Source organism: Eutrigla gurnardus (assembly GCF_963514095.1).
Source record: "Eutrigla gurnardus genome assembly, chromosome: 16".
NCBI classification, from domain to species: domain Eukaryota; kingdom Metazoa; phylum Chordata; class Actinopteri; order Perciformes; family Triglidae; genus Eutrigla; species Eutrigla gurnardus.
The window spans coordinates 13,422,194-13,444,889 of record NC_139927.1 but is presented as its reverse complement, the minus strand read 5'-3'; the positions used below and the strand labels follow the sequence as shown (position 1 = coordinate 13,444,889).

Below are 22,696 nucleotides of genomic sequence, written 5' to 3'. Positions count from 1 at the left end.
TATAGAATTGTGATAATAACACAGTTCCTATTTTGATAGCATACCAAGCAAAGCCTTATAAATAGCATTTAATACTTTAGGCCAGCATCTTAAAATTAAGCAGAAATTCTAATTTTGATCATTTAATCAGTCCATGCTGCTTATTTGTAGTCATACGTTGAGGTAGTTTTTCAAACAAAATAAATAAAGCACAAGTGTAACTAATGTCACAAATGATGAGTTTCCTAAGTGCCGCAGTAAGCACTGTCAGTGATAAATGCATAACATGGAACTGGGTCAAACAAATCCAGTGATGTTATTAATTACACCTGCTTTTACGAGTCAACTTTTCTGCTGTGAAATGCATTCATTTTTTTTTAGTAATCCTGCAGAAGAGTTTGAACAGATGGGTGTGTGAGATACTGAAAAAATATTGAAGGTGTCATAATCTATTTTGAATAGCGTTTTAAAAAAAGCAAAGATACAATAAAGCCAGAGTCGTGTCTGTGTTAACAAGGCCTTACTTTCAAACGGGAAATCAGCCAACAACTTTCCGTAAGGATGTGGAGGCTTTTGGTGATCTAAAACAGCAGGAGGAGCTCAAAAAGGTTAACAACATGGACATGCACACACAAACAGATGCCAGGGGTTTGGGATTGGAGAGAACTGAATCAAGCACCAAGTATTATTAATACTAAAGTATCTTTAAACAGACCAGTGATCCTTTAATCCTTATAAACAACAAGTGAGGAGTGTGTCATCTAATGGGCTAGATGTTCCAGTAAATCTCTCTCTTTCACGTGCACACACCCACCCACACACACACACACACACGCGCACACACACAAACACACCCACACACACACACACACACACACACACACACACACACACACACACACACACACACAATAATACACCGATAGACAGATTCCTTAGTTCTGTGTCATATCTCTGCAGTTTTGCAGATGTGTGCACTTTATCCACTAAAATCGAAGGATGATCATCAACACATGAATTAACATCAGTATGTGAAAACAAAAAATCTGTTTTGTATTGTTATCTTCTGAGTCTGTTAGTGTGTTGTTTGAGTTGGCTGTCTTGTACCTCAGTGCAAAAGCCAAATGTGACACTAGGTGGCAGGAGCTCCATTCTCATACAGTTATTGTCCTCCCCAGAGATCCCGTCACTGTTTACATACAGTATTTCAATCATTTACCATGTGTTGGATATTTTTCTTTAATTCCCGGTACTTAAAGTAATCTTGGAAAAATTAATCCAAATATAATAAAATAAATAAATAATTTACAGATATATTTTTTTACGCTTATAACAACCTTTCAGTGTTAATAACAGCCATACAGAGTCAATTTGAGTCTGTGTACATCTTACTGGATCAATAGTGAGCAGAACATCTGTGTCAAGATAATGAGGACAGAGAGAAAACTGGACCTATCAGTGTGAGTGAGACACCATGGAAAAATGTCATTTATATTCCAATATGGCCCCATGTGTGAAATCCCAGCCAGCAGTGACACAGCATCTCTCATTTAACAGCGGCTCGGCTGCTGTCATAACAGCAGCTTTAGTGGATCTAATGTTTTAAACAAAGTTTCTGTGCATTCTAAGCATGGCATGGAAATGACAGTATTTAAATCGGCCATCATGTGGGGAGGACAGACACAAGCCAGATGTTGTCATTGTGTGTGTCATTGTGTTTTTGTTTATTCTCCCTCGCTGTCTCTATTTCTGGAGACTTAAGCCAAGATGGATGTTGTTGCACAATAGCAACGTTCTGTCAGACATCAGTGGGGGAGATGGAGCTTTACAATGATTTAAAACCACACCGAACTCACTCACACACTCACAGAGTGAACATTCTTGAAAGATGCTCCTCATCCCATACCGTACAGGCAAAACCAAAATAACTTAAGTAGGTTTTATGTAGAACTTTTTTTCAGTTTTATAACTAGAAAAGTTCACACACATTTAAATTTAATTAGCAGTTGACGAGACTGCCTGTGTGCTTGCTTGGCGCATTTCTCAGGTTTGTCTGTACATTTTTGACAACAGATGTTAAAGAATATTTGACAGATATTCCAAAACCCTGTGCCTACATTACCCACAATGCAACTCAACGGTGACAGTTTGTTCGGACATTTGGGTGTGTTATGCTTGTCATATAGCCATGAGCCGCTAGCCTCAAGCAGAGATGAGGAGTGGGCTACAGAGGTCCGGTAAGCTGACTTCTTTCTAACTGTTTTCAGACTCAACGGACATTTAAAGTGGGATTGCGGGACATTTACATATTAAAGACATTCAAGCCCAAACGTGTTCACACAATGTTGATTAAGCCTATCGCCAGGGAAAGCTTACTGTATTTTGCAGTATACTGGAGGTTGGGTGTCTGGTGTCTGTGAAGACTTTCCCACACTGGCGGACCAGAAGTAATGTGTTTTACAGTACGTCAACCAGCCACAGCTAAAGGGGGCAGGAAAGGGGAGATACCATAGCGACAGAGCAACAGCTAGGAGTATGGTGGAAGCTATGGCGGAAAATCCTTAAAAGCTACCAAGAAAAATTTTGGGAGTGGATGCTACAGATGAAAAAGAAATTTGGTATTCAGAGGACAGATTATTGTCAGAAAAGGAAAGTGATCGTCGACAAAGACACACAGATTATGGCCTTTTCTTTCCCTCTGCCACAGACTATGTGCTCCTGGGGTCGGGGGAGATGCAGCAAGCTCACCTGCAGGCAATTTAATTACTCTCACTGCCAAAGGGGGGAGACAAAAGTTCCCCACTGCAGGTTTAATTTATAAAACTTCCCACAGCTCCCTCTGGGGCTACAAAATGCACTCAGACCCCACTGTACACTTGAGTCCAAGTCTTAAATCTTTACAGCACAGCTCTGGTACTAGGAATCCCACTGAGAAAACTACTACTTCCTTTGTTTTCCGTAGTTATCAGTAACTCACGTTAGTTAGATTTTAAACATCCCACAAGCCAGAAGTGCACATGTGGAGCTAAAACGTCTGGCCTCGAGGTTCGTTCAGCTTGTGTTGCTCTGTGTTGACAGTTTACCAACCGCAGATCCAATGTGACTAAACTAATTATTGGTTACGTGACCCTTTGCAGTCTTGTGTTTTGCTCCACTGCCTGTTTGTGTGTGTGTGTGCATCATGTGCCAAACTGTTCTCATGTTAAATTGGCTAACCAGTGAATTGAAACCATTTAACTCTGGAGCCAATCCTCAGCCAGCGGCATGGATTTCTACATTTCAACACACACACGCAGAGAGCTCTGACTGAGCCGCTCTACTGGCTTCTAACACAAAACATAATTATCACAAGCTTAATTGGTCCCATTGGTGGTACCGAACGACCCGTGGCTGACAAGCCACAGATGAACTTCAAAGATTTGGACGATTCTGGTATCAATTTACGGGAAATCGTTTTTCTGTGTGGATGCGTGAGTACGAGTCTGTTGGAATGTGCATGAACTGAGCTGATTAAGAAACTTCACATTCTGATCAAAGGCCAGTGGCTTTGTGGATCAAAGTCCAGCTGACTGATGTTGGTCATTAAATTACCTTATGGGATCCTCATGTAGCATCCAAAGCAAAAATGACTTGTAAAGTCATTCAAGGATGTAGAAGTAATCATCAAAAGGGCATTATTCACTCAGATTATGGTTGTGTTGTAATGCAGAACAATTTGGCAGCACTGACATGTCGTGATAAGAGTATCTTCTGCAATCATTGCAAGGAATCTCCTTTTGAGCTGGAAATAGTTTCTTTGGTTTGATTGTTTAAAATGTGCTCCACCTTCACCTACTGCAACATTAAAGTGATACATGAATCCATTGATCATAATGATAATACATATTTTTCTGAAATGTGCCACTTTTGGCACTTTGAAGTTACTGTGAGAGAAGATCTCTATATAGTTATTTTTAATGCTTGTCATCTGTGCCATTGGGTCTCATTCTGCACAAAATCAGACGAAACTCCTTCAGCTCCTTCGGATCTGGCTTTGCTGCTAAGGATGGGCACTTCAAGCAAAAATGCTATTTTATAATCACTGTAATTTGATTGTTATTCAAAGATTGACCCAAATGAGTAGTAATGTTACTAAAAATATAGATATTTTTAAGACCAGATGATGGTCACCTGGTTTCACTTAAGTAAATTATCTTCTTCTACCACCGCTTAAATCTCTGAAAATACACAGTGGCTGAGTTGTGTTCACTTTTTGTGAATGAGTAGGAATATTCTAACATATATATATATATATATATATATATATATATGAAACCCCACAATGCCAGACAACCACTGGAGCTGCCTTGTCAGCTGGACGAATATTACACCTGCTGTTTAATCTTACACACTGGTAGTCGAGGTTAGCGGGATCAAGCTGAGAAGACTGCAAGCTGGTGCCAGTTAGGGATTATAGCTTTGACATGTGCGTGTGTGTGTGTGTGTGTGTGTGTGTGTGTGTGTGTGTGTGTGTGTGTGTGTGTGTGTGTGTGTGTGTGTGTGTGTGTGTGTGTGTGTGTGTGTGTGTGTGTGTGTCTAGGTGTGTGTTCACAGAAACTATTTTCCTGTCTCACAGGCCAAGGACACAGACATTCAAGGTGTTCACACCACAATGTTCAAACATTTGTTAGCAATTAGCCTCGGCCACAAAACTGACTTTCAACAAAACACATGGACCCTCCCTCGCTCTCTCTCTCTCTTGCTCTCTCTCTCTCTCTCTCCCTTTTTTTCACCCTGGCTATTTTTTCAGTCCCTCCCTAATTTTCCAGTTTCTTTGTTCCCCTCCCATCTATCTCTCTCTCTCTCTCTTACCAATGTTCTTTCTTTTCCTTTTCCCTCACTCCATTTCATCCCTCCCTCTTTAATGCACATGGTTTCTGTCTGAGGAGGTTTAGTTTCCTCAGGCTCTGGATGGGAGGAGGATGTTGCCAGAAAGCTGCAGGCTAACACACATGTTAAACATTTAAGAGGAGCTTTCACCAGTTTCCTTCAGTCACTGACAGACTTTGCAAGAATATTTGAAATAATCTAGGAACCGGACAACTTTTTAGGTAACAAAGGTGGATTTTTTTTTTTGCCAATATGGAATAACATTGTGGCCGGGTCCTGAAGTGTTTGCTTTTTGTACACCAATTTTGAAACATGTGGATGTAAGACGTTTTGGGACTTTGGAGGTTTTCATCTTTCTTTGGAAAACTGGAAAATGTTTTGCCAATGAGTTTGCTGGTACCTCAAAACTACATCGCTGACTAACTTTGTTGTTCCTGGACACTTGCTTTGTGACTGTATTATCACCACCGTCAAGCTGAGCATCAGCAAACTAGACCACAAGTTGTTTGTAAAGGATTCTTGAGAGAGGAATCATGAAAGGTAGAGTAATTTCTTCTGTTATTATATTGTGTTTATTCTGACCAACTACAAATTCCATCTCTTACTTTCTTGATCATGCAAAAAAAATAAATTCTTACCAATACCTGGGTGCATTTTTGAGGGGGGAAAATACTCAATATAATGTAGACAGGGAAGTATCTGTCATTATGGCATTCAGACAGGCACCTGCACAGGGCACCAGCAGCCACATATGCTTCTCATCTGCTGTGAATCTTGGCAGAGTGGTTCCCGAGGAGGTGCCGGTTTGTTGTTCTTGGATGTGACTTTGATCAGTCAGCTTTAAATCTCTATGTGTATGCGTGCACACCACAGCCTGTTTCATAAAACATTAAATATTCTCTAGCCCTGCCAATATGCCACAGATTGACTCAATAATCCCCCTTTAAAGAAAATGGGGGAAAACAAAACATTTGAATTTGAGCTTTTTCACAACATGGCATGAAAGGGGAGCTGCTGCCAGCTTTGAAGGAGGCCAGGGTTCGTACATGGTTCCCAGACGTATATTTTGAGAAGTGAAATAGGGATGGGAGGATACAGTAAAGGGGAATGGGAGGGAGCAGGGATGAATCCCACATGTGGGGTAGCAGTTTGAAAAGTTGTTAAGAAGTGTTGATACATTCATTACCAACAGTGATTAGTGATTTATTTCTACTTATTGTTTGAACATGATTTCTCCTTATAATACTTAGTGTGAACTCATTAAAGAACAATGCTTGTTTATTTGGTGTGTGCTTACATGTCATCTACATGGATCATCAACTGGTGAAGATGCTGACTTTTTTTCCCGGGACGTAGCTTTAGCCTTTTAGCACAATGTTATGTATCTGGCCATCAAGTTCATGTATTTAAGATCCCTTTTATAGGGTTTTTCTTTTTAAACATGTCAGCTTGAAACATTAAAAAGTCAGCTGAAGACTAGTTAAAGTAGCTAGCTACATCCGAGAAAGTTGGCTTGCAACAGTTGTCATTACAACCAACAAAATCGAAGATTGAACGAGAACCTGGTTTTGGCTTCCTCTGTCAGAAATCAAGGACCTATCATTTAAAAAATAAATGTGTTTATTTTGTATAGTAAATCTATTGGTATTATCAGAGACTGCATTTGTGTTGTACAAGAATGGAAAGCAGGCAACCGTAACTAAGGGGCAGGGCTTAGCAAACCATGTGTTTTGGCTGTCGCTGCTCACTGCTTCCCAGGTGATTTGCTGGTTTTTGGTTTTCTTTTTACAAAGAAATGTGTTGGAAGAAAAAAAAACATATAGCCACATAGTGGTATCATAAGTAGAATGTTGTATTTTAACACGTGCCCAGCGCTTCACTTAACTCGTAAAGCAAGTAACACCCACAGCAAATTAAAGCTAGTGTGTAGGACTTTTATATATAAATGAATGCCTGTTACATCCGCGCCATGCCAAATGAGTTCATACAGGCTGTGGCTCAGAGGTAGAGCGAGTCGCCCTTCAATCAGAAGATTGGCGGTTCGCCGGCTCCTCCAGTCTGCATGCCGAAGTATCCTTGGGCAAGATACTGAACCCCCAATTGCCCCCGATGTTGCGCCATCGGCGCGTGAATGTGTATGAATGTGTTAGATCCTGATGTGCAGGCGGCTCCTCTGCCATCAGTGTATGAATGTGTGTGTGAAAGGGTAAAAGTGACTGAATGTAGTATGTGAAGCACCTTGAGTAGCTAGTTAGCTAGCAAAAGCGCTATATAAATGCAGGTCCATTTACCATACAACGCTGATTTAGCATCCCACAGCTATTTCTTAGTGTACCGTAATTTTGATGTCAGGTATCTGGCCGTCTGCCAACCTTGCTCACTCACTTCATGAAGTAGCTGCTAATTCTCGCTCTGATTTACTATCAAGTTACTACCCATATTACCCAATGCCTTGACAGGAAGAATGGAAGGAAGATAGAAGCTATAGCATCCAAGAAAAGGGTCAGATGAAAATAAGACTCAGATGTGTTCAGAGGAAAGATAATAGTCTAAAAAAAGAAAGCGAGCAATGGAGAAAGAGCAGCTTGGGAGGTGAGACAATCTCCCCTGCAGGCATAGGCCATTAGCACGTCAACACAGTGTTGTTCAAATAATGCTATTTCAAACTCATTGCCAGCGTGGGGTAAAACAAAAAGTTCCGCTTTAACCACCAAAAATACATACTGAACTCTTTTCAGCCAAACAGTACAGGAGGTCTGTTAATGTGGTTTCCAGCCCTAGCCGACCTGAACTAAACATGCTGCCTCATACATTCCTAACAGGGCTGGAGTGGAGGTGGGGGGGATGGGAGTCAGGCGAGGTGAGGCAGGTGTATGGCTGGCATAAGAGAAGGAAAGAGTGAGTGAAGGGGAAAAGAGAAGGGAGGCACAGAAAAAGATTTTCTTGTTTTCAATCCCACTTTTGCTGTGGCAGCGTAATAAATGTACAGTCAAAGCATTTGGATTGAAAGGAGAACAAGCAGAATGTCATATTGACTTGTTCTTTCTGTGTGCAGTGAGCTCTTTTTCATTTATTTTTGCTCACTTGGATTCATTATCTGAAATGTTTCTGCAGGACTTTTCCACCGACTCTAACAGCATACATATAAATAGTCGAATGTGCAGCAACTGGATACCTAATAAATAATGTAGTGGTGTTATAAACTAGGTTCGTTACATTTGACAAGTTTTCTTAACTTTTATTCAGATGTATTGGCAGTACTGTTGCTTTTACTTTTGTACTCTTAAGTAGAAACTCCTTGTCCAGCAAGTCAAAATGCCACAAAGGCCATTAAAATAACATAAGACAAACCAGGTTCAAATGGCATGCAACAATGATTTCTTTTTCCCTCACAAAAAGAACTTAACCTGGACCAAAATAACAAAAAAGGGATCACTGGTGGTCTGGCCAACCACACAATTGGCCGTCGGACCAGAGACTCTGAACTACACTGAGGTATAGAACTTTACTACATAGGATCGATTGATTCCAAATGGTTTGTACCATGAATTACACATGTTTTACAATTTCAAGTCAAGAAAGTCGTACTTTCATTGAACTACATTTCTCTCTATTGTTTCGTTAGCTAGGAAACAAATGTAATGTTATCTTACTGATGTGTTACCTGATGGCTCATCTCCATGACATGAACCAAGAAAGACAAAACCAGACGCACTGCAAAACTTGTCTTTCGGAAGGAAGCATTTTTCAAATGGTTTGGCTTCTTTTATGCATGTAGTCCTGTGGGGTTAAAAAACAAATTAAAACAAATATCCGATACCTGCACAATGCAAAACTGAATAATCAAGTGTTCGGGCCCAATCATGTATTATAATTTCTTTTTGGACAGTTTTTGAAAATGATAATCTTAATTCTGTTTTTGGAGAGTTCCAATAAGAGGTTGAGTGTCTGAAATTTTGAGGGCAAGTAAAAAGAATACTGAGAGGCCTCCTATAACGCTATAATACTGAACACACCCTTGGGCCTCAAAGCCCTGTTAACTTAACCAGGCTTGTCTCTGTGTCCCTGGCTGTCCAAATTGGTTTTAGTCCTGAAAACACATGATGCATTTATGGGATCGTGACACTGAAAATCTCCCGTTTGACTGCCGAACCACAATAAAAGAAAATTGTCTTGTAATGGCTCGTCTATAACTATAACTTTGCAGTCTGCAGCAACACATACCAGGCGTTTATAGTTTTGCAAGAGACCACGCATTCCAGTCAGAGGACACCTAAATGGCTTGGATGTCTACTGAGGTTTGGAGAGGGACTAATCTGGCTTTATGAGTTGTGGTCAAGACCTCCACTCTGATCTGGAGCAGAGCCCATCTCGAGACTCCTGGTTTCACTTAAAGCTGCGATTTGCTGAGGTTCTTGAGCGGAATTTTCTGGCCAAAATAGCTTCAATGAATTAAATAAAGACAGGAACATGGAACAGCATGCCATGTTTAATATGTGTATCTTTAGGTGGAGAGAGCATGTCTATTTGCATGCTAAATTGCCTTATTCAGTGATGTGATGAAGTTACAGGACATTCAGGGCATGACCCACCAAGGATAACAATCCCCTGGCGTTAGTAACGTCCAGGGTGGAAATGAAGGGAGGGACAGGGTGGGGAAGGGGTTTGGAAAGTCTAAAAAACCCATAAGAGGAACCGCCACAGAGGAACCACAGACATGAAGTGGTGCTGAGGGTTAGCTGACTCAGGCCTGGCGCTGCATTCACAAACACCAAAGGTCCGATGGTGAAAGAAGATGGAGGGAGGAGGGCTGGCTGAGTGTCTCCATATGGGTGAAGAACAACATCCTGATAGTTATTTTTTTGTGTCCTTCATAAAGTTAATTTTCTAGTCCTATTTTCACTTGGCAACATTCACTTATACTTTAAGGAACTGATAAGGAACAATCCGAAATATATAGAAACACTGTAACATGTCTGCCCCACATCCTGTGTGTGCTGTTTTAACTTGCTGCTTGCCTTGATATTTTCATAGGTGTGGTGGCTGGTGCACTGTACACCATCTGAGCCAGCAATATGCAGTACAGTACTTACTGGAACCATAACAAACCATCTGAATAGTTGAGACGGCTCTGAAAGCCATTTCTGTGAGGATTTTGTGATCCTGTGATCATTTTACATAGTCCTGCTACTTTTTTTTCTGCGAGGTTTGCTCACATTCTCTTGTCAACTTGTCAAACATGTCTGATGAATGCCACCTGTTCATGAGAAGCAGTACATTCCTGAGATTTGACTATTAACATAATCAACGCCTGATGAAATCACCATATAAGGCTAGCTGTTCAGATCATTTTGGCAAGAGATCGGGTGGAAGGACATCAGAGTCTGAGAGAACTGAGTCTCAGTCATGCAGAACCACCTGAGTGATTTGTTAAAATAGCTGGGAGTTGTACCAAACTTTTATCTGATCTGGAGAGGAGAACGATATGTGGGTGTGATGAGCACCAACTACAACATTTAATAGTGTTAAAGTATTTATGTGGCTAGCAGTAGTATTAGTAGTAGTAAAAAAAATAGCACTTATTTTTTATCTAATTAGTTTGTTTGGCAGAATTTGTAAATATGGCCATTGTCACCTTGTTGACCTTTATCGAATATCCACTGTTCAGTACTACATCCTTTAAAAATATATTTTGTTGGATTTAATTTAACATATCTTTTCAAACCCCTCCTTCAAATAAACATCATTATAGGACAAGTGCACACTAGCTGCAGTGTTTATGCAAACTGCAACAACCAAACTTTTCCGTCCTCAGTCTGCCCCACTGTCTGGATAAATGACCAAAAAAACATGTCTGGTTTGGTCTTTTCTGCAGAACACTAAACTGCATATAATCCATGGATTTCATATTATAATTTCAGCAGCATTATAGTTTTTTTTTCCATAGAAAGCTGCCTCAATTTGTCACTGACAAAGCTTTAATCTAGTTACAGATGTTTACTGGTCAATTGTTAGAATCTGTTTTATTGTCTATTAAATTATTATTGAGATGCTTTCTCCCAAATAAAACATTCAGAATTGTTGTTGTTTGTAGTGCATCCCAGTAGTTCCCAACTATGAAGGTCCCCTAACATTAACAAAGTCCCTTTTTTAACCAAAACCGTGATTTTTACCTAAATATACCCACATCCTAACCAGAGTGACAGAGTTCAATTTATCATACTCTGAAAACCACTGGAAGGCAGTAGCACAATATGTAAACAAGGACTGAAACACTTACATTTTTATTAGGGAAACGGTAACAAAATGCATGCAGCTAACTAAAACCCATCAGATTTCAACATGTCAATGGATTATTGTATATCTACAGGGGTGCAGGTGATAACTAAAATGATGATAACTATGTGTTAGCAAGCTACTGTAGTTAGCTATAGAGCTATAGTGTGATCAAAAAAAGTGGCCATTGTTTTAGGCACTTACTTTGAAAGCGCCACAATGGATGAGGATGCACAACATACACACTGAACATAAAATGGGCTTTGTGGTATTATATATATATATATAGAAAACAAACAAAGTGTGTGTCAACTAATCAAGACTGAACCAAACAGTGTTCAGTAGTTTCACAGTGTATTGCCCTTCCCTGACTCGATACTATAGGTGTGACCTGGTAGGGGCCGTGTTGTGCTGATGTCAGTTCAACTCAGTTCTGCTATGTGAGTGTTGGACAGGTTGACTTCCTCACTATCGAGACAGACATGAGGGTTTCTTCCACAGAGAGCAGGGAAAACATGAGGGGAGGGGAAAAGAGAGGGAGGGAGGAAACATAAACAAGGAGCAGACAGATATTTGAGGGTGGATACTGATGGGGATATTTTGAAATTTCAGCTTCCAATTGCAAATAATGTGCTGACGTTACAAGATTTGAATCCAACCATTTTTGTGCCGCTGAAGTCCAAAACATGACAGGAATTCAGTTTTCCCGCAGAAATGTATTTTAATCAGGGTGGGAAATTCTTGAGATTGAAACCTCACGGGCCATGAAAACTCCACTGAAACCCTGAATAATGATGATACTGTATGTTGCTACGACCCTCACCATAATCTCACTACTTATACCAATCTTTCTCCTGCGTTAACATTGCAGTTGTACATTACATTGATATCTTTGGAAAAGAAACATTTCCAATTTTAAAGCAAACCAACTTTTTTTGGCCAGTAGGGGTCAGCAGAACAAGCTGTAATGAATGAACATGTTAGTTAGATACATATATTAGCCTATTTACACATCCGGAAACATGGACACTAGCATTCAAGTTGTTTTGCAAATCCAACATTCAGCTTTGCTCTGCTCTTTATGCCTTTTTATGTGATTTTTTTTGTCATCATGGAGAGCATGGCCTCATCTGCAATTAAATAACAGTAAGCTATTAAAAAAATAACTGGCTCCACATAGATGTTGCCTAAGTATTCATGTTTGACATAAAAGTCAAATTCTGGCTTTATGTACCAGATCAAGATAGCAGTCAGTGTAACCCTGGAAGAGTTTCCTCTTGTCCTCATGGACTACCATGATATGTCTTAGCCACTGCAGAGCAATGATTGCGTTTGAATTTTCTGCCAAGCAAATATTCTGTGTGGACATGTAATTCTTAATCTTTAAGTGTTTAACATCCTGCGTTCCTCTCATCCTGCGTTCCTCTCCCTCCCTCCATCATTACATCAGCTTCAGTGTTTTGTGACCTGACCTCAGCCGCTCCACTGCTAATTGACATTGACCTCATTGTAGCATTTGCAGGCCATATCATGTTGAACATTATATCATGTGTTTTCTTGAATATGCCCTTTGAGATCAAATATTGGCACAAACAGTCTGGTATGGAAGTGCTGAGATCACAATGAATAATACGTTTTTTTTTTCTGTTAAAGGAGTCATCACCAGGAAATCGCAATTTCTCTTGTTAAAACATGCATATCTGTGTTTGACCTCAGTTGAAACTTGCCTGAAAGGCTGGAGTTTGAAAGTGGCGCCGTTTTTTCGCTTCTGCTCTTTTTCCGAACAGGAATAGCACACAAGGGTGTGCATTCCTAAAGCACGAGATTTTGATTCTGCGCCTTCGGTGACGTCACCGTGGCGGCTACTTGCATAAGCCCACCCCTCTTTCACCACCCAACCCCGCCCCGTCCGCTACCTGAAATCGCCGAAGCGCCGCCATTATGTTTTGGAGTCTGCATGCAGGCAAGCCCCCCCGGCTCTGTCCTTCCTGCGGCGAATCAACGCGCGCCTCATTACATATTATACAATGCACATCCGGACCAGTCAAAACCTCGCGCGTAATCTCGCGTGATAAAATCGCGGTACGAAAAAGGGTCAGAACAAGCTCAATGTTTGATTAAAATGTTTTTATTTTTTTCTAATAAGTTTTACGAATTGATCCAAAGCGATCCAAGGGGGGCTGGATACGTATAAAACCAGGTTATGACTCCTTTAAAAAATATACTTTTTCATGAAAAATTATGTTCATGACACTTCAGCTCTTCAAACAGAGACATTACATGCAACTGGTTTTATTCTTTCCTCCCCAACATGTTTTCTCTTGTTCTCTTGCTCTGAGAGGTCAGGCTTCTTCATGTTGGGCTGATTATGTGGTTACCCGCAGATATTGATCCACAGCAGATATTTGGTTTCAGAAATTATTTTGCAACATTCTGTATTGTCTTGAGAACTGGTATAAAACAGAAAATATCTTTTTACAACTCAAAATGAACTGCACACTAGTAAATGCACATTTTTCATTGACATAAAAACACTCTAAAGGGAATAAAGTTAAGGTTGTACAGTGGGAATGACGGATGGTACCATGTCTTTGTTCAAATGGCTCATTATTCCGAAACTCCACTGGACGCTCCCAAAATCCATCTCGAGGGCCCATTGCTCGGAAAATAAAAACACTCCATGCAACAACTAGAAGCACATTGTCTTCCCCTTGTATGGCGAAGACATGACCCACCCTACTCTGCCTCTGGTCGGCTTACTCTGATATTCTTACCCTAAACCCAGCCAATCCTCCTGTCTAAACCTAACTAAGCCAACCAACAGTAATACGAGACAGATCGGGGGTTCATGCCAGGCCTGTAGGAGGGAAAAATATGGGAAGGTCTGATGATGTCATTCCGCATAATTAGCCATGTGCTTTTATTTGATATACAAAGAGTGTGTATTTTGGGAGCAATGGGCCTCGGAACAATAGGCGTTTGTTTACAGGAAAACAGGTTGTCTGATAAATGGACAGTCACCTGACAGACAACAAAATGCACACAATGTATGCATGTGTTTTGACACTCAATGCTTTTGGGGTCAAATAGTGGTTCTGAAAAGTTTGTAGCTTGATTCCTTTACATGAACATGCATATTTATTTAGTTTGTACTGAGAACAACTACAATAGATTCTCAACCAGCGACCCAGTATCCTCCCAAACCATCATTTTAGCCATATTTTCACCAAAACCCTAACCCTAACCTGTGTTATTGGACTTTATTAGTCAGCAGATGTGCAGCGTTGGCAAAGCTAAGCTCCATTTACATACAACATGGAGAACCATTGATACCTTTCAGAGCCCCTTTAAAGGTGGACTCAATCTACACTTTTGATGGATTACTCCTTTAAATTACATCACATCTGTCTAGACTCAGTCAACACATTTTCCACATTTCCACAATCAGAAACGTCATTGCAAAGTCATTTTGTTGTGCTCGTTTTCAGGTGCAGTACTGAAGTGATTCTGCAGTAGGATGTGTGACCGCATATATGATTACAGCAATGTTTCCGCAGTCTGACACTGTTTGCTTGAAGGCCAGCTCTCTTAACAGTGCCAACTGTCTCTCTTCAGCTACTCAACCTGCCAAACCCTTTTTTTTCCACTGTTAATGAGTGTATATGAATGTGTTTCCCAGCTCTTTTCATTCAGAAACAGCCTCCCCTGCGACTCCAGCTTCCTAAACATTAAATGCCTAAGGTGCGGGGTTGGGTGGTGTACACAGTTAATGACGTGTTGATTAAAGTCCATTGATGTTAACATACAGTTATGAAAACATGACGATGAATGTATTCTTCTAGACCTTGTGCGGTTTATAGGGCCCTCTGGTTATATTCTGTGGACGTCATGCTTTTTATATATGTCCTTTTTCAGCAAAGAGTGTGTGATGACAACCTCCTTAGACACACAATTCTCCCACCAGAATCAGCACATAAAACCAACTCCTTTTGTCATACTTTGCACTACTGTGGGGCTGTTTTCTCCCAAGTGAGCAGCTCAGCTCAGAGAACACATTTGAGCTGATAAAGAATGTCCTTTTTGCCGTGCTAAGATTGCAGTAACATACTGTTCAGTACAACACAGAGACTTAGGGAGGAGGCTGCATGGGATTGTGATGCAGCTGGTTTATATGATTTATGAGGGGAGTAATAAAACTTGTTGCTCACTCCAACAGAATTGGTTTGAATCAGTTAAATGTCTTCTCTCTTTCTTTCTGTTTTTGGCAGACTATGGTGGATACGAGAACCAGCTTTTCAAAGGTAATGAAACAATAAATGTCAACCAGTTCATTGAATTGAAAATAATAGTTTGACATTTTGCTTAATGAGAAAATAAGCAAAAAAATGTAATGTCATGTTTGCATTTTTTCCTTGTCTTGTTTTTCAGAGGAGGATTTCACTGGAGAGGAGGAAATGCCTTCATTTAGAGGTGAAGGCCACGCACATACACAACGCTACATAACCCTAACAAAACAGATGATCATCTGATACAATACACTTCATTATTAAAGATTACAACTACTACTAAAAGTGATAGCTCCTCCACTTCCAACATATAGTTGCTATCTGTAAAAATCTTGGTATACAGTCTAGTATAAAAATGAATCAAATGAACACACTAAGTTGTATAACACAAAAGGGGCCATTCTTGCATATATATATTGTATTATCTCCAAACAGCTTAAACTGATATTATAATTTGTATCTTTACAACTTTGAATAATCGGATCAAATGTAGGAACTCATACATATCAGACATTTTGTTTTAATGTATGTGTATATTGATTATAATGTCCTTCCAGGTCGTAGCAGAGGTGGCTGTATGAGGTGCCAGCAGAGTCACTCTCTCCAGCTGGCTGTAAAAGTCCTCTATGGATTTGTTGCCTTCCTCATCATTACTGTGGCAGTGCTGGCATCACTTGGTGAGTGAAAGCCTTTCAGCCAAAAATGCCTTATATATATTATCCCCCTGACTGACCCACAGGTAATCCTACTGATTAACGCTGAACCTGGAGTGAGAAATAGGCTTATCATGGGAAAAGATCATACTTCCACATGCATGTGTCTTAATAAAACCCAGCCCGTTTAACTACCATAGATCAAATGAATGTGGTACTGGGCCCCGTGTGCCATGTTTTACCTGACAGCTGCTCAACACCAGCAGATGCGTTTCACATTAACATCACATTTTATTGGGTTTGAAAGTCATAAATCTTCATATTTTACCACCGTTCAGGGATCTCAAAGTGTGGAGAACGGGGATTGGTGAGAGTGATGTAAAAATCCTACAACACAAGAACAAGGTTGTATTCAAGTAGAGAAACATAGTAAATATTGATTTACTTGTGCTGGGAATGTAGATATACTACGGGGGTGGATGGATGTCCATACTTTGGATGGATGACAGCCTGGTAGTTTTTAATAACTGTGTAAGGATGTTTGAGGAGGAAACAAAGACATAATTAGTTTCAGCCAAGAAATAATTTTTTTTTTTGGCAAAGAGAACTTTGATAAATGATGTTAACTGTCTTAATTTAACTTAATTTGCATAAAACAAATGTGTTCAATTTACATGCCGCCACCACGGAAACAATTTTGTTTAATGCAACAAAACTACTTGGTTAGGAAAGAAAAAATCATGGTTGGGGTTAAGTATACTGTTATGAATGTTGACTTTCGGTCTCACAGGGACACAAACACCTAGGTGAAAGTCACACAGAACAAACATGCAAGATACACTGACAAAAACTGCCCGATTGTGAAGATTCATGCCTGGTGTGGTCCATGCAAGGGTGCCGGAAGTATTGCGGGAGGAACTGAGGAAGGCGCCATTGGCCGTCCCACTCTACGCCTCTGGCCGATTTGGTGTCACAGCTGGTGTGATCCCATCACAATATGGTCAACTTCCAGCACAGCTGTACAACACCAAACCTCTGGAAAGTGTAAACAGAAAAGATATTTCACTTGGCTGCAGCTCCCAGCTGTGTATGTGCACAAGGAAAAACAGAAACAAATAACCTTTGATTTTCTGTTCCCTGCTGAACATCTGTTTTACAAAAAAAAAAAAAAAAAAAAAAATATATATATATATATATATATATATATATATATATATATATATATATATATATATATATATATATATATATATATATATATATATATTCTGCAACAATCTTAATCTTAAAATTAACAAATGTGAAATGAAGTAACATTTTTTTTTTTTTTTTATCTCTGTGAACATTTTTTATTAATAATATTTTTATTAGCCAAGCACTACAATCAAAGCATTACAAAATGCTGCTGGTGATGCATGTGAAGAGATCTATGGTGGTTGATTTAAACACAGTCTATGAGAATATTTCTTAAGCATTGCCTTACAGAATTTAGCAAACGCCCTGAGCCATGTTCAGCATCGCTTGTCACAGCAGCTAATACAGTAGAGCAGGTGGTATGTGCAGAGCACATGTGGAAGCATTTATATATGTAAACACACTGTAAAACAGACACACACTTCCCAAACTCACATTCACTGAGGGGCGGCTCTGGCTCAGTGGGGAGAGAGAGTTGGCTGTCCTTTAACCACAAGGTTGGCTCCTACTGTCTGTGTGTGGAAGTGGCCTTGAGCGAGACATTGAACCCCCTGTTCCTCCCCTGACTCTTCACAGCAGCCCACTACTCCTAATGCTTATGATGGGTTAAAATCATGGGTGTTTGTATATGACCACTGAAAGATTTCATTTTTGTTGTTCTCTTTTGGGATATATGTTGGTAGAGCATGACATGGCCAGCTGGCTAAACCATCAATCATCAGTGTTTTGGTTACATTTGTAATTAATACTTTACAATTTAACTTTAAATCCTTTCTATGCCCGGTTAACAATGAAGTACCACTGATGTTAATAATGTCTGTATCTACTCAGCATTCCAAATCATCCTCCATGTTTTTTTTTTTGTTGTTGTTGCAAATTTAAACCTAATGGTTTGTTTCCCCATTGACTTACATTGACTTTCACAAGAACAAAGCAGTATTCCTTCACTGCAACATGAATTCTGGGAATAAGAATAAGTAGTATTGCAACCCGTGACCATTAACTTTATGAACTTCTCTGTGTCTCCAGTGTTCAGGAAAGTTGACAACTTGTCCGAGGAGGAGTCCGTCTACCACAAGAAGATCGCCCGTGTTCAGCAAGGCATAGAGGGTAAAGTAGTTGAAATTACTTACAAATGGTCATATTTTATGTTGAGTCTGGATGGACTCATAAACCCTTAATAATGGGGAAGCCAAAGCAATGGAAAGACACTTATGCATGAACAAAACATAGACAAAAACACAGTTCTTAAAGGTTTCTTGGATTAATACTAAGATGAAACTGCTGTTAATGTAAATATGCAAAGGACATTTTGAGGATTTCATTAATTTAAACAATTTATATTTAGAAGCTCCTTAAATTCATTTACTGACAGCATTTCAACAACCTAAAATTGCTGTTTAGATATTGTTCATTGTTTAGAGGTTCATCCTTGACCTCAACAAATCCATCTCACCTCAAGGTCCATTTAGTAGCTGTTGTGGATGTTTTGCTTAGTTGCCATGGAAATGTAGAAGTTCAAGTTTCCATTTCCCCAGCACCATAAGGACGTCTTGTTCATGTTGGATGAATACAAGAACAGTTACGAGGATCCTCCAATCTACTGAGGAAGCCGATATGAACTGTAACAGCCACTATATTGACCTTGTGATGAGATTGGTTTGTATATATGAACCTGGTGTTTAAAGGTCATTCTCAAAGTGTGAAGCAGTACGGATGATTAAATGTGATGTTGAAGAGTGCAAAATATCATTTTAGCTCTTACACATATGGTTACCAGAAGTTTTTACATTAATCATACACAGACATCTAGAACTTTTATATCCTGCCTCACTGTTTCACTGTCTCATCTTCCTTCCTTCACATTCTCTGACTCCAACCTCAGATCTGAGCTCCACCTCTAACTGTTCAGGCTGTCTGGATGTGACTATGTACAGTGAGGAGATCAGCAGGCTGAAGAGGGAGTTTGAAGACATGCAGAGAATGATCCTGGGACAGGAGCAGGTACTGTGTGGTGAATCTCAGAACAAGCTCTTAAAGGCAAAGACGACATCTTCAAGTCCATTTTGTTCAACCAGTAGTCCAAAACCCAGAGAGAGTTAATAATAAAGATATAAAACAGATTCTCACATTTTGGCTTTTTATAACAGAAAAAAGCTTGATACAGCCTATGACTCTACCAAACTGTATTTGATCCCTGTCCCCCTCCAGATCCTAGACCAGGCCTCCCAGACCCAGACCACCCTCAAGACCACAAGCAACCGGCTGACACGCGACATGCAAAACCACCTCATGTCAATCAAACTCCTCAACCAGTCGCTGGAAAGGTACTTGGATCGGGTTGAGGGCTGGAAGGACGTGATTGAAGAAACTGAAGAGAAAATGAAGACGCTGTCAGAGGATCAGTACGACATCAAAGCTACGGCACAGCAAGTTAACACTACGGTGGCACTCAGGTGAATGAAAAACCTTTTTTTACACTTGAAACACAGATTAACGGTGTGACACATGAATCCTTCTGCTTTATCGTGATGGGAAACTTTGCCGGTAAAGATACAATCACATTTGCAGTTTAAAAGAAAATGCACGACTACAACGTGGACACTTGTCAAATTTCCAAAACATTTTGTAACAACAGCATTGTGTTAATTTTGTCCGCTATTTTTAGATTCAGCCTTAACCCTGAGACCAAAAAAACGTATAGTTTTAATCATATTTAGTCAATAGATCCGTTAGATCATCCATAGATCTGTTGGAAAAAGACACGTTATAAAGACAGTTAACGTGACAACAAAAGCCTATTGTGTCAAATATCATTCTGTAACTTTTTGGCCTTAGTGTTAGCATTTGTTATTGTTATAGTTTGTACTCTGTCATTGACATTCATTTGGAAAGAAAATGATTGTAATGTAAATAATGCATATGTTTGTGAACAAAACAAGCATTTTTACAGTATTCATATGATTTTAGAAACTACATGCTAGTTTATTATCCCATCTGTTTAGCTACATGTTCACATATCGATGACCTTTCAGTGAACTGGCCATGTGGGAAATTAAAATCAGTGGCTGTCAGCAGACAAGAAGTCAAGGACACAACTAAGAACAGCTGGGACACATGATGCTGATTTAAACCTACTATAGAATGTCAACAATGGAGTTTATCATCCAACTTTGTTTTAGTTGTTCTGAAATACTACCAGAAATTCCAGTGAGGTGATCATATCTTTTGTAACATAAACATTATTGATTAACAAAGAAAACATATTTTTTTAAGATTGATTCAATTATTTAGATGATAGTTAAAGTCGGGGTTCAGTGAAAATGTCACACTGAGTGCAGTAAAAAACAAAAGTACACTCACTGCACCTCACAAGTCTTCTGTGTTTTCCTCCGCTCCCCAGTACAATGTGGATTGACGCCCTGCAGAGAAAAGCGGATGAGGAGACTCTGGTTCTCCAGAAGTTGACCGCTGACTGGCAGAACTACAGCCGAGTTCTGAGCGCCATCAAATCCAACACCAGCAGCACCACACAGACCATGCGCTTCCTCCAAAACAACATCGTAGCAGATCACCAGAGAATCGCCATGTCCACTGAGGTGTACTACGACCTCACCCAACAGGTGTGTGTGTGTCTGTGGGGGTGTGTGTTTGAAGCACAGAACCCCAACCTCATATACATTTTAGTTTAAAATGTTTCTTTAGGAAAAAATAAGGTTTGTAATTGTTTCATCGATACACGGTCTCTGAAACAACCTAATGAGAGCATTTCTGTATTTGCTCCAGGTGATGAACCTGCAGATGCAACTTGACAATGTGACGTCTTTCATGGATGAACACGAGGAGAACATGCATGACCTTCACTACCATTCCAGGTAACAGATGTGTACTAGTACACATGAGAGGACATTGTTGTCTTACATAGATTATCTGGAGGTGAACCTCAGCCTTTCTTGCATAATCCCTACCTTTGCCCAAAAACCTGACCCCTGACCCCAATCTCAATTTTATAACTCCATAATCCCGGAACATAAACCAAGTGCCCCCAAAAACCTAACCTTAACCATAGTCTAATTATAACCTTAATCCTAAAGTCACAAAAGATGATTAACAGGACCAGAGTTTTTGTCTCAAATGGGAGATGTGTTCCCACATGTGACGCTATAAACATATGTCCCCACAATGCCATGAAAAGATAAACACACACTCTCAACATGCAAATGCAGAAAGGGACTATGAGTATAATCATCCAAAAAAAAACAACAACAAAAAACATCCTAACCAATAGGGGTGTAACGGTACATGTATTCATACAGGGAATTTTCGCTACAGGACGTTCGGTTTAGAATGCCTCATTCTTTCGGTACGCCCTTTGACCCAAAGAGACTTTTTTTTTACTAACGCACACGCGGAACAGAAATTCTGGAGTGCAAGTTTTACATGGAAAGTTGTTGTTAGTTGTAGCATGCTAGTTGGTTTAGCCCGGTTAGCCTCCACCATGGTCCATGATTTGTGCCAACTGTGCCGATGCTGTTAAACTGAAGTCGTTCTTTGGTGAATATACACTTCAAACATTGAATTTAGGACGGTTTCACCTGAATGTCATGTGAATGAATCATAAAAAGACTGGAGAACGACTCACAATAGCGTTCAGACTCCTCCCAAAGTACTGAATAATGCTATAGTGTGTTTATCGCTGCGTATACGCAGCCAATATAGCAAACAAATAGTCAAAGTGCTTCTAAAAAAGCATAAGCTAAAGTTCAGTTCAGGGATGATCAGCAGGTCAGAGTCTTACGATGGGTAGCATTCACGTTATAGACGTTTCTGTGATTTATTTTTGTTATTTATTTTTGAATGAGAATATGCCAGTATGAGTAACAATAAGAATTGTGGCCAATGAAAAAATTGTTGAATGTTTATAGAATTCCAAATAAATGAACAGAAAAATTTCAGCATTTCCTAACGTGTCCCAAAAACCGAAGCGCTATTTTGCGTACCGTTCCACCCCTAATGCTCAACCGCCTGTCTTTAGGTACTACGAGAACCGGACAGGTGAGCGTTTCTCTGCATTGGATGGTCGTCTGAACTCCATCTTTATGGAGATCGACACTATCTCCTCAAGCATCAACGCCACCGTCAGCCACGTCCAGAGCATGTACAAATACATCAACATCGAGAGCTCTTCCTGCCAGAGTCGGATGGGCAGACACACGGAAGATTTACAGGTAGTAAACCGGAGATTTCTTTCTTCTTGCTGACATTTCAAATACACGCAAAGGATGCAGGTTAGAGCTGCTGAGATTGTGTTTTAAAGTGTTCTATACCACAGTTTAAGAACTAGGTAACCAAGGCTTACAATAGATGTACTTCTATGAACCAAATATGGTGTCATCTATATCCAATATTAGACGTCTGATGCCAACTCTTGCATTTCAT

The 22,696-nt window shown here is 39.9% G+C and overlaps 1 protein-coding gene across 2 annotated transcripts in view; it reads left to right on the top strand.

Annotated features, from left to right (window-relative positions):
* scara3 (scavenger receptor class A, member 3) overlaps positions 1-22,696 on the top strand; it is a 102,789-nt gene that overhangs the window by 77,639 nt on the left and 2,454 nt on the right. The window contains exons 1-10 of one of the 2 annotated variants that reach the window (XM_084030545.1): positions 4,902-5,388; positions 15,393-15,425; positions 15,553-15,594; positions 15,968-16,087; positions 18,287-18,367; positions 19,143-19,261; positions 19,469-19,713; positions 20,661-20,880; positions 21,044-21,132; positions 22,293-22,485. In XM_084030545.1, the coding sequence (XP_083886671.1) occupies positions 5,382-5,388; positions 15,393-15,425; positions 15,553-15,594; positions 15,968-16,087; positions 18,287-18,367; positions 19,143-19,261; positions 19,469-19,713; positions 20,661-20,880; positions 21,044-21,132; positions 22,293-22,485 (1,149 nt within the window). In that variant the 5' untranslated portion in view covers positions 4,902-5,381. Of the gene's footprint in view, positions 1-4,901; positions 5,389-15,392; positions 15,426-15,552; positions 15,595-15,967; positions 16,088-18,286; positions 18,368-19,142; positions 19,269-19,468; positions 19,714-20,660; positions 20,881-21,043; positions 21,133-22,292; positions 22,486-22,696 lie in introns of those variants that run through there. The other variant, XM_084030546.1, reaches the window with a different exon arrangement.